Source organism: Centropristis striata, chromosome 12 (assembly GCF_030273125.1).
Source record: "Centropristis striata isolate RG_2023a ecotype Rhode Island chromosome 12, C.striata_1.0, whole genome shotgun sequence".
Taxonomy (NCBI): Eukaryota; Metazoa; Chordata; class Actinopteri; order Perciformes; family Serranidae; genus Centropristis; species Centropristis striata.
The window spans coordinates 11,840,958-11,853,637 of NC_081528.1; the positions used below are offsets into that span (position 1 = coordinate 11,840,958).

The 12,680-nt window shown below is 36.3% G+C and overlaps 1 protein-coding gene across 9 annotated transcripts in view; it reads right to left on the reverse strand.

Annotated features, from left to right (window-relative positions):
- Positions 1-1,747: 1,747 nt before the first annotated feature.
- prom1a (prominin 1a) overlaps positions 1,748-12,680 on the reverse strand; it is an 86,279-nt gene continuing 75,346 nt past the window's right edge. For 2 of the 9 annotated variants that reach the window (XR_009395339.1, XR_009395334.1), the window contains 11 exons: positions 11,296-11,313; positions 10,696-10,749; positions 10,526-10,606; positions 10,374-10,442; positions 9,623-9,712; positions 9,272-9,387; positions 8,571-8,594; positions 5,967-6,069; positions 5,712-5,762; positions 5,075-5,107; positions 1,748-4,485 (listed from right to left, as the gene is read on the reverse strand). Coding sequence is in view for 2 of the 9 variants with exons in the window: in XM_059346557.1 (XP_059202540.1) it covers positions 6,000-6,069; positions 8,571-8,594; positions 9,272-9,387; positions 9,623-9,712; positions 10,374-10,442; positions 10,526-10,606; positions 10,696-10,749; positions 11,296-11,313 (522 nt within the window). In the remaining 7 variants the exon portion in view is untranslated. Of the gene's footprint in view, positions 4,486-5,070; positions 5,108-5,556; positions 5,763-5,966; positions 6,070-8,570; positions 8,595-8,641; positions 8,930-9,271; positions 9,388-9,622; positions 9,713-10,373; positions 10,443-10,525; positions 10,607-10,695; positions 10,750-11,295; positions 11,314-12,680 lie in introns of those variants that run through there. The other 7 variants (XR_009395340.1, XR_009395338.1, XR_009395335.1 and 4 more) reach the window with 6 other exon arrangements.

Below are 12,680 nucleotides of genomic sequence, written 5' to 3' on the forward strand. Positions count from 1 at the left end.
TTTTCTGGCCCATCTGGAGAATAAAGGTCACATTGTGAGTAATGCAGGACAAGTAGTCAACACATCCGGCAGAGATTTAGCTTCACTAAGTGCAGTGAAAAGAACTATATAGTCACAATGTGTCACTTAAGTTCATGGATATCAAGTACATTTAAACAAATTATATCTCCATAAAGCACTTGTCTAGAGAAAATCAGTCTAATAGAAGTGGTGAATGAAGTACTCATACGGTAAAAGTAGCATTGCACATTGGGGAAAGATGCAGAAGTAAAAACTAAAAGTCCCATTTTCAATATTCCAATTAAGTAAAAGTACACACTATTAACAGCAAAAGTAGTAAAGGTAGTAAACATACTTGTTGGGCAGTATTGCTCTGTTGAGAGATATATTATTGCATATATTTTTTTTTTGAAAATGTTTTGACACATGCAGCTTTTTCTTGTTACACCTGGAAAAGGTGGAGCTCACTTTTAACTACCTCTATATACTACTTAATCTACACAACAACATCATCTTCTATAAATCGGCCGTGTATTGTTTGTAAAATGTCTAAATAACCTTCAGCTGAGTTTCTTGTATTTTGACAGTGAAGTAGTAGTTACAATTGAACATTGTTGGATTGTTGCATGATTATTCTATCAGTAAATTTGCCACAATTTTAGGATGAGGATTTTGATCCTATTTTAAAGAATATGAAATACTTAAGCTGCTGCAAAATCAACAGCGTTTCTCATTAAAGTCTTCATTCCACCACCCCCTGAGTGTTTCCCCTGAGATTGCAGCATATTCACTGACACACTTTGTCTGATGTATCTCTGTGTATATTCAGCTGTCCACTGGTGTGCATGCTATTCAGTTCAATACAGCTTTATTTACCCTTATAAGGGGTAGCTCTTAACACAGGGAAAAACACATATAATAAACTTGGAAACAAAAATTGAAAAATTAACTTAATATAAAGGACAAACACATTCAAAAGACAGAAAGCTGCGTATGTGGAGCTCCAATAACAAACAGAATAATAAAAAAAATAAATTAAAAACATCAATAATTTAGTTTGATATGTAGCATTTTCTTCTGCTGGCTCTCAACTAGTGAATTTTCCTCATGAAATTAAACAGTATTATGCATTTTAATTTGTGAATGCTTTTCTCGAGAGCCCCTTAAAGTGCGTCGGAGCTCCTGCTGATAGTATTATTGTATGGCTCTCCCCATCAAGCTAAAGACGGATGGTACATACAGTAATGTACAACTTGTACAGAATTTCGGGAAAAATAACAATTTAAACACAGTGCTTGATGTACAAGTAAACACATTAAAAAAAGATTTTCTCTTAACCGCTGCTTCTGTTTTCAAAGTTTTGTTCTCATCTGTCCTTTATACAAGCCTATTTGGAAGTAGGAATGAGTCGGCATGTGGTTTTGCTGGTGGTGTTTATTCACATACTGGTTGGTGCCTGAGAAAACCTCAGAATGAAGCTTATGGAAGGAGATAATCATCTCCTATTGAAAATAGCTGACCAGTAACGCAAACAGAGTGCACTCTGGCCAGAAGTGGCAGCACCACATAAGAATGTGCAGTTTTGTGTAAAAGTTTTAAAATACACTATGAGCAAGATGTTACCAGAGGTGTTATGTAACAAGTACATTAACTTAAATACTAGTACTGCACTAAAGTACAGTTTGTTTCAGTTTCACATGTTTTTGGTCATGGCAGAAGCTATATCTAAAAGAAGGACAACAATAACTTGAATTTTAAAGTTTATTCACAATTTATACACACCCTTTGAACCACCACATAAAAAGTTCCTCTTAAATGGCTCCATCAGTGCCCAACTTTGGAGCATCGCAGTTCAAACCAGTTACCACTATATCTGTCCTGAAGGTTCAGATACATGATATCTAGTTTAAGCACTTGAAATAAAATCAGACTGTTTTTCTCCCAAGATGGGTCACATCCAGACGCTAGCAGACAAGAATGATAGTCCTGTCAAAGTGAGCACACAATTCAAATAATGTCCATCGCAACAGGAAAATAGTGAAGGAAAAACAGCCAATTGTAAGCTAATAGGACTACCACATTTTCAGGATGTACATTGCAAACATGGCAACAGTTTAGGAGGTTAGTAGATTGTTAATTCTGAGATCACAGCAGAAAAAGTGACAGCAGCGCTATCCTAAATGATATGGAAGGCCCTTATATCAAACACATCAATACAATGTACTACTCCTACACTGCCCTTATGTTTATGTGTGTATTCCACATCATGTGGACCAAAACTAGCACATCTCCGGCCTTAGCGTATTTAATCAGCTAGATGTGTAAAATTTGTTGAGATGGACATTATTTTTTTTCAACACCATCAACTTTTTAAACCATAAATCATTCTACTGGACTTCTACTGTTTGAATTGTCCCATGAATGGATTGTCTAATGTTTCACCATCATTATTAGATAGCTGCAAATCTAACCTGTAAACATGGAGGCGAGGTGGGTGGGATAACTGGATTGGCTTGCCCAATGCGTTAGTGATAAGAGTTCAGCATATTTCTCAGCCAACGTCATCAAGCTATACAAAATAAAACATAGCTCTTGAATACATTCACTTGTTCCATATAGTTTTTTAAAAATGTATCCGTAGCTACTGTGGGGTTTTAAAAAGCAGAAACAAAGTAAGCACATTATTGATAGACCACTAAACACCTGAGACCTACGGTAAAAAACAATTTGGCTTGAGAAAGTATTTCTCCACTTTAAACATATCTTCACTATGCAAGCAAGAAAGATCTCAGTAAAAATGTCATGTTAGTGAACTCAACATTGTGTTGTTAATCAGCTAAGAAACAATCTATAAGCCTGACACGTTTGTCATAGCATGTGATATAGTAAGAAGCTATGCTCTGAATTTAAAAGGGAAAATCCACCTGAAAGACTTACACTGTTGGCAAATTAGTAATTGGTGATGATTTTTTTTTTAATTACTGATTGTGTTGTTTGGTGGTTTACTGATGTTACTCCTGTCATTAATGTCCAAACGTTGATGGCAGGATTTTGTGGTCAGATATTTGCAGCAAAACTAAAATGCACTTTTTAACTGATACCCAAACTGAGACTTCCTAATTGGTCCACAAGATAAATCTGAAGGCTGAAAGTAAAAAACATATTTCTGTTGCAGTGTTTGTATGAATCATTCTTTGAAGGGGAGATCATTATTTGGTTAAACATCTTTTCAATTATTGAGTTTTACAACTTGTGTGAAGTGGCTGCACAAAAAATAATAGGAACCAATGCCTGAAAATGTAGTCAGTTTGTGTGATGTTTACATTTTTTTTTTAAAAACCCTAAAGAAAACATAAGAGAACAGCCATATTGACATCCGCCTTTAAAGACCAGAATTAAGCAAACAACTTTGTCACTTTTGTCTCACCTTTCTTTTACAGTTATTTCAGGATTGTTTAAAAGGATATTGGATAATGCGGGAAATCAAGACCTGACACAAAAATAGATGAAAGAAGTCAGGGGAAATGCTAAAAAAGTATGAGTATATTTTGAACACTTTACCACAAAATAAAGTCCCTGTACTCTCTTAACATCACATGTGATTTTTTTTAACAGTGTAACAGTGGGTAGGGTGGATTTTCCCTTTGGGAAGGAGTGTATCTGTCAAAAACCACCGTGAAACATACTTCTGAAAGGCAACCAGTCATTAGCAATTCGCCCAAAAAAACAGCAAAGATGTCTGTATGTTTTGTAATATTGTAAACATTTTTAAAAAACCATGCTAAATTTCTTCCTATTAATCACAAAGAATCCACCTGGGACCAACCTGTTTCTGTCACTTTGTTCAAATCATTCAGTTCTCAGTCACTGAGAAACACATACACCCACCAACTCACGCATGCTGCACTTAAAAAGGATGTGCCATTCTTAACAAAATAGTGCCTTTTAACACATTGAATGCCATGTTAATTTGCAGCTTTTCTTGCAGATGTATTGACAGACTGTTCCACTTTTAGTATTCGCTTGTGTTGAATGTGATACATCCATTCTAATTGCAAGAGAAAAAGTTTCTTCTAGCAGCTTACCGTGACCTTCAAGAGACCTTTCACTGTCTTCTTAAGCATAAACATTAATATGAACAGGCATCACAGTTATTGTCATGTCCTTTTGCTGAATGTATTTTTCAGCATGATTTTGTGTCCGAACAAATGTAAACGCAGACACAGCAGTCCGTTGAGAAAAAAAAAAGCAGTATAAGCCTGGCTCAGATTGATGCTGAGGGAGAAGAGTTTGATGTCCTGCAGGCAGAGTTCCTCGAGGGGGAGCAGATAACTGAGCTTTAGGCTGTGATCTGCCTGCCTGAGGAGGTTGAGTTGATCCATAAAGATAAAAGAAAACACCCAAAGAGCTTCGTGTGTTCTTCTGTTGTAGAGAAAGCAGCTTTTATGGAGCTTCTTCTGGTCCGATGGTTTGTGAAACAAACAGCTTGAAAGAAAGAAGGAACAAAAGAGAGGTTTTTATTGGAAAACACCATTACAGAATATATCTGCTATTGCTCCACTGTCCAATTTAGGAAAAGTTTATGTTCAACCTTTTCTGCTTTTGTTAACTCTCTTTATGTCAGTGCTCTCTTACATAATATAATACTGTCAGGGAACTACAGAGACTTTAACTTATCGATCCTCACATTGAGTCTGGAAATTAAATAAATAACCAACTTCAATGTAATGTTATAATCTCACTTCTTTCCAATACAAATCACCTCGGCCCATGAATTTTTATCATCTTGTCGGTATTGATCAGCTTTTGTCTTGAGACTAAGAATTCTCCATTCAGGTGAAATTGTTGCAAACTCATTTGGCAGACTTTTTCCTCTCCAAAATTAGATTTTCAGACTCAATACGAGAATAAATTACTTGTTAAATGGACACCTTAAGCACCCTTGTATTCCTGACTATTGATTCAGGAAACTCATTCTGCTGTCAGATCGATTGCAACAGATTTAACTAAATTGCTTCAATCTAAAATGGCTTCAGTATAAAATGCAAAAATGTTCAAAGGAAAACTTACTTACTATGGTGTATTTTAGTTCCAGTTTCCGAGGGCACTGGGAAAGCAAATATTGGAGAAAAATGAATTTGATTTATAAAATATTAAGAGAATAATTCAACACATATTGTATTTCTTTTTTCCCTTTTGAATGGCCCAGGAGATTAATGCAGCTCTAGCTGGTGTGTGAAATAACACACATAAGAGTGCAGTCAGTTAAGCCTTTCATGAAGCTCCATGGAGGGTTTTACAAAGATTGCATGGTGCTTTTTGCACTGGAGGAATCAAACTATTGTTATAATGGTCCAATGAAATCTGTTATCCACTGGGAATGATGCATTTCCCTTCAGATATTAAAAACAATATTCCAAAATACTGTATATGATATGGGAGAAACCTTGCCATTGTTATGTGACATTCAGCATAGCGGCTAGAACCAGAAATTCAACTTTTTAAAAAAAAGTGATATATTGACTTATTTGTAAATGAGGCAGTTTTTAGCATAAAATGATGTTATTCTCAATAAGCATCAAACAGCAAAAAGTAGCACATTCAGCTAGGCTCCTCTACAGCACACTGACTAAGCAGTCACAAGTAGTCAGACATAAATACCGTGAAGACATTTATGGCTCGTTAGTGATTCCAAAATTAGCAACTCTCACCATGATGGTTTTCTTGCAAAGTCACTGTGAGCAGGAAAGCACTAAAACAAGCTGTAAAGAAGTGTTAAAGAGTTTGGTTACATAAGAAGTCCAAAGGGATAGGGTTAAAAACAGAGGAGTGAATTAGATGCCGTGGTGATGGCAGACAAACAGCAGGAGAGCTGTACAAAAGACAGATTCAAGGTCGGAAGGAAGGAAGGAATGAAATTAAACAGCGTTAGAGAAATACAGGTCTGACGCGAAGGTTTTCAGTACCTTTCAGGAGCCAGAACAAGAGCCGGCTCTCTGTCACCAGTCGATGTGCCTCGGAGGAGCCGAGGCCCTCGGGAACCTGTTCATAGTGTCATAAGTCGGGATGCTACCGGCACAGGAACACATACACAGGGCAAAACATTACCAGCCACAGACAAAAACTTAACAACCGCTGCAACTTCTCTTCTTTTCCTTTGCAAGGAGAAGCAGAACGAACGGTTCACAAGGAAGAAAGCAGAACAGCTCAGTCAACATTGAGATGGATCGACTGTACGGTGAATTAAAGGGGCAATAAATAAGGATTTCTTACTGTCTGAAAGCATCAGATAATGTTCATATTAGTGGGGTTTGATGGGGTCGTGGATCTATACTGATGATCCAAGGATTATTTAAGCAAAGATTAGATATCTGGCTCTTAAAAGTTTATTTAACACTATTGTGTTTGGTTTCTCTTTAAACCATGTTAACCTGTAAATTTGGCCAAAACGTTAAATGGACGGTGAGGTGTTGATGTTTCAGTTGCCACTGCTTGTTGATGAAGCTCAATGGATGTAATAGATTACTCATTGCCCCTTTAAAACGATGCTGGGTTTCTCGACATGACTCGATTCTTTGGACATGGTTTCATTCCAACATCCTGTATCCATTTAAGGGAAACAAAATATAGAAGTAAATATCTTAATATTTAGAAAAAAGATAATTCCATCTTTTGACAATCTATTTGTTTTATGTAAGACAACTTGGCATTGACAAATTATATTTTTGGTTTTACTTCTCGGCAGTCACTCAGAAACTAGATAGCTGTATTTGGAATGAAACTCCACTCATTTAAATTACAAATTCAATGAGCTTGAAATGAGAAGATAATTGTGTAAGCCAAGATGACTGGTTTAGCTGTTATGCTCTCTTCTGATAGCTTCTGTTACAGTAGATTTTCTGTTCAAATGCATCCTCGTTCAAATGCAACTTAAAAATGCATAACATGCAGTTAGACGTTTTGTTAGATTGAGAAGAAAATTAAAGGAACAGCATTCGCAGCGTCACACCAAAGCTTGACATGCTTGCCTCTCTCTGAACAAAATGATCAGGTGTACATTCATCGGACTTTGGCTGACTCTAAATGAGAGGAAACAGGAAGAGTTTTCATTCCACAACAACATCCCAGTGCACACACAAAGCATGCAATAGGTTAGTGACATAGTAGATTTTCCCAAAAACCACACAGCAGAACATTTGGCAACAAGACAGAGAGAAGTAATGGTAGCAAACGTACTAACATGAGACGGACTGACAAGAGCTAACAGCAGCAGACCACTCCAATCTCATCTCTGTGTTTTTAATACAGAGTTTAGGCCAGGACATTGTTAGCTTAGCATAAAGACTGCAAGCAGGAAGCAGCAAGCCCAGCTTTTTCTAAAGAAAGAAAATGAATACGCTTGCCAGCAGCTCTAAAGCTCGCAAAGTAAGATGTTGTATCTTGTTTGTTTGATCCGTAAACAAAGAGAATTGTTTGTGAGAGGTTTACCAAAGTCAGTAGGATTCGTCCTCTGGGGACCATTAAAAAAAAACAATGATTTGTGGTTTAAGGGGTAAAGTTTTTTGCTGAAACAATTTCTTTGGACAACAGTCATTGTGCTTAGCTGTTGTTCACAATGTATAGTAGTACATTGTGTTAATATGTGAGCTTTAGAGATATTGGAAAGCAGACTTTTCCTTTTATACAGAATCAGGCTAGTAGTTTCCCCTTGCTTGCAGTCTTCATCCTAAACAACACTAATTGCCTTGTGGCTCTGGCTCCATACTTAAAATGCAAACATAAAAGAAGAGAAGTTTCTTGTAATTCCTTGGTAAATCTGTACTTTTCCACTTATTTGATATATAAAACACGATTCGACGTATTGGACAAATCTAAAATAAAAGCTACCATTACTTGTCAGCTTTCTAGTTATTGTTTAATTTGCTGACCTCCAGATATGATTGTTTGTGTGCATGCAATAATCAACTCCTTCAAAGGCATGCACTGTAGTCCAGCCGCATCATTGTGCTGGTGAAAAAAGCCCACATCCCCAGGCATGCCTTCACCTCACATAACATGCAGTAACAGGATTATTATAATGTTTACCTTGTCATCATAGGATTTGGGATACCTTGTGAGCTCTCACTATGATAACCATTATTACCAATTTCCATACTGAAAACAAAATATTGTATACAAAAAAAGGGATGAAAAATGTAATGTGAGAGACATGCTGATCAAAGTTTTAGAGTAAAAATGCTTTGTATTTGAGTAGTCAAACTTTTCAAGAATGTTAAGAGCTAAATTTTTTTTTTTAAGTATAAACCATAGTGTTTTATTTACACTATAAGTTACAAAAAACAGGTGGACTTGTAAGGTAATGATTGCAAGAGCCCTTCATGAAAGGTAAGGGGCACTTTTAAAAGGTAGCACACGACAAGAAGCCACACCATCCACCCATAAGAGCAATTCCAAGCTTAAAAACGTAAACCAGCACCAAGAATTTAGTAAACAAGTCTATGTACAAGATCCAGAGAAAGCACAGAGTGATAGAAGTTGAAAGGGAGAGGGAGGTGGATTAAATGTCTTACGTTTTCATGGGAATTGTCTCAATGCTATAAAGATACACAAAAAAAAACAACAACGTAAAAATGTTATTGAAATGTCCAGCAATAGAGATGCACCAGAAAGTTGTAACCCAGCACAGATCACATGACGAGAGACGCCACTGATTGAGACATTACATTGGAGTTTTGTAAAGCTGTGAAAAAATGGGTGAACTAAAGGTGCATGAAGAAGAAATATAAATTGACAAATGCGTCAATGTTTTTTTTGTAAAGTGCCAAGTGCTTGACAAAGAAGAATGAAACAAGAAATAAAATATATGGAAGATGGAAATAGTAGAAATGGTTATCACAAAGTAAAATGCCATGTCCCAGAAACAGAGGAACTACAAGGAAGAGAAAAGGGAGGAGAAAACAAATCAACAATAAACCAGTAGAGCTACTGTGGCAAAGAAGAACCCTTCTAAACTCAATATCCTTAAGTAAGTGCATGAGTTAACTACTAAAAAAGTAAAATTCCTTCTTATGAGATACAGCTTTACCTAATTAGAAAGTAGGAAGAAAATAAGAACCCCAAGAAAAAGAAGGATGTCGTGCAACCATTGTTAAAATGTATATTGTAATGACTACAGACTGGCTGGTATATTTAAAGATATCATATCTCATTCTATAAACTATAAAATAAATGTGTATAAAGAAGTAGTAGAAAAACAAGTAAAAATACTCACTCATCATAAACATCCTCTGTGTCCATCCTGCGGTAGTACTTGGCTAGTTTCACAGCGAGGATGATGCTGGGGAGCAAGAAGAGAGTGCTGCAGCCCAGGCCCATCCAGAATGTGTTCTATGGAAGAAAAAAAACAAGCATTATAGCTGAAGTAATTCATCCAAAAATCAATTAGTCAATTGACAGAAAACTGGTACACAACTTTTTTAAAATCTATTAATCACTGAAGTCATTTTCCAAGTAAAAATACCAAATATTCTCTAGTTCTAAGTTAGTAAATGTGCACAGTTTTTCAAACATAACAATCAATTTTTAAGATGTCACTGTTTCCCCGAATCACTGATATCATTACCATGGAGTCGACCAAAAAACTGCAAGTAATGATCTCCGCCGTGTCCACCATGTTGCTGAAGGGCTTGCATGGTGCGACCTCCAGGGCCAACTGGAGAAAGCCAGATAAACAGTTGATATCAGCACACAACAAATAGGTTAATCAAACAATAATAGATAAAATTAATACATTTTATAATGCCCATAATCCAGTTGCATCGGCGTTTTTAGGATTTGAGAACATTCAGGGACATTGTGAATCATTGAAAATCATTGGAAATGGTCAGCAGGCCACCAGGCTGTACATCAGCAGTAACAGTCCCTTTATTCTGAATACTTTAGAATACGGATACTTAAACTGCTTATTGACATGAAATCCTGTTGTGTTATTGCACAATTGATCCTTGTACTTCTTCTTGAAAAATAGCAAAAACATTGTGATTCCAATAAAAATGTCCCATTGACAGCTCTGACATCAACAAAACAGCATCAGGCTTCAAACTTTTTTTTTTTTTTTACTTTGTTTAGAATTCCTCATGTTAACTACAGCAGAAACCAATGAGCCACAATGCAAATTCCTCAAAGTTATAGAGGTTGTAATTCTCTATATTTACTCTTATGTAACACGCAACAAGGTCTTTTGCCAGTACGTAACTGTCTGTGGACCACCAGTGTGTGGTTTTCACTTAAATTAATATTGGACTGAACAACACTTGAGAGCTGCAGCGAGTGAGAGTCACATATCTTTAACAAACTAACAGATTAACACTTACAGATGTTTTGACCCATTCTATATATTGATGGAAGTAGCCAACAATGGTCGCTGTGTATTTTCCTGTTTCCTGTGGAAGATAAAAACATAATGTGAGTTACAGATCATTCTATAAATTGAAATTATAAAAAAAGCAAGTAATCCTTTAGTTACCCGATTGATTAAATGTGTAGCATTTTGGGAGATGAGGTACTGGGCAGCTTCAATGGCATCAAGAACTGCTAAAACTTTGTTCTGGAGAAAAGAAATTACAGATTTTGATCAGCTTAAGCTCAAAACTAAGTCTAGATTTTGTATTCAGACTGAAAGGCTGGTTTACTTACTGGCAGGTCTGTGGCTGTTCTCTCCAGGAACCGCATACTCTGGTTTAATGAGCTCTTTAAAAATGAAAATGAAGAGCACAAATTAACACCAACAACCTCAGAAGTCAGGGGATGCAGTCAGGAGTCATTTAACACCAGTGAAACACAAAGGGACACCACGCAAGAACAACACTTCTGCTTTCAGTACAGGCATGCTGAAGAATTTTGCTCCAAAATAAATATCCACAATGTAAAGAGAGAAATTATTCACTTACAATTGCTGACATACACTGTATGTAACAATTGGACAGAGTTTATCCTCGGCTTTCCCAACAATGATGGAAAGGACAAAACGGTGACCAAATGAATGACTACATTAAAGTTATTGGTGGATATTTGGTAATGTTTGGGTACAAAAATCTTCATATTTAACAACATGGAATATGTGATCTTTATGTAAATATAAATACAAGAACAAACACACAATAACCTACAATACAATACCACGGAAAATATATTTTCAGGTCACTACATGTCATCTGTGAGATACAACATCTCTTTAAATGTTCCAAGTAATGAATGGGAACACTAAATACACAGGATGGACACATTTTGGCTTACCCTCGCTCTAACATATTTCTTGAAGTTGAAAGTGGAAAAGGGAAACACATAAAAAGCTGTTGTAAAAGCTGTGTTGATGTGCATCACTGCCTGCCTGAGTTGCTAGTAGCTGTAAATCCTTGATGTGAATCAAAAGAATGGAATTTCCTTTGACAGAAAAAAACATAACTGAATATTTAATTTGTTTTTCATAGACATGACATGTTTGATGACACATGCCTGTGGGTCAAAAACACTCTGCTTTTGATGATATTAAATGAAACACTGAAATGTGTTTTCTCTGTCAAGGTTGATCCCATTCTCTTTAATAAGCATTAGCACAGGGATAACACAGCAATTACTCCTACTCAGTAGCTTTGGCATACACACTTACACTATAGCACATTGCAGCTGTCCTGATGGATCTTTCTTCTGAGCATAGATTATCTTCAAGTAAATAATTCTGTAAATCTGCATTTATTGATTTGTTGTAACTTTGGGCGGCAAAGCAAGCTGTAAACACAACACTAACATCACCTTATGAAGGCGTTTGCAAACAGATGCTTATTCATAGATCAAGTACACACAGCAAGTGGGTTTTCTGTCTACTTGGTGATTTTAGGACCAGAATGCACTTTCTTTTAGCTCTGTTTTGGTCTCCACCAACTCCTGATAGACATGTCTGGCTCTTTAGCTGCTAAACGCACCACTATTTTACTATTTTCACCAGCTAGTTGCTAACTGTTGAGCTGGTAGGGTACATTGGGTTTATCATGGCTTTTTTCAGTAAAGGCAGGAAGTCCAAAACCAAAACAGCAAAGTTATGGGTAATAAAACCCAAAAAAAGAGCTGAAAGAAAGTAAAATGCTCTGTAGAGGCCGAAGGCAACCGTAGAGATTGTTTATAATTCTCTGTTATTTTGTCATTACGACTGACACCATTCACATTACAGTCATCAGATCTATTGTCAATACAAAAAATGTTGATTAGAGTATCTGCTTTTAGTTTAAATGCAAGAAACACATGCCAGCAATAAATAAAAATCTATTTTTCTAAAATTATGTTTGTGACATTATACCCTTAAACAGAAAATCCACCTTTGCACACTTCGGTCATATATCTTTTCTCTCCACCTGCTTTATCTTCTTTATTTTTCCCAGATTTTCCAGAGGGCCTGGAAGCAATCCCTTCTTAACCAAGAATTTGTATGGATGCACTACATGTCCTTGCATTAGAAGAAGTAAAAGGCTGTGAATGTTATTATCCTGATGTCATGTCAGTTAATTGCTTCCAAGTAAAAAACAAAAAAACAAACAAAAAAAGATTTTAAAAAATGATTGCAAAGTAGTAGTAGCAAATAGTTGCTGTTGTTAGGGTGGATGTTTTGTTCAAGGGAATGACGAGAC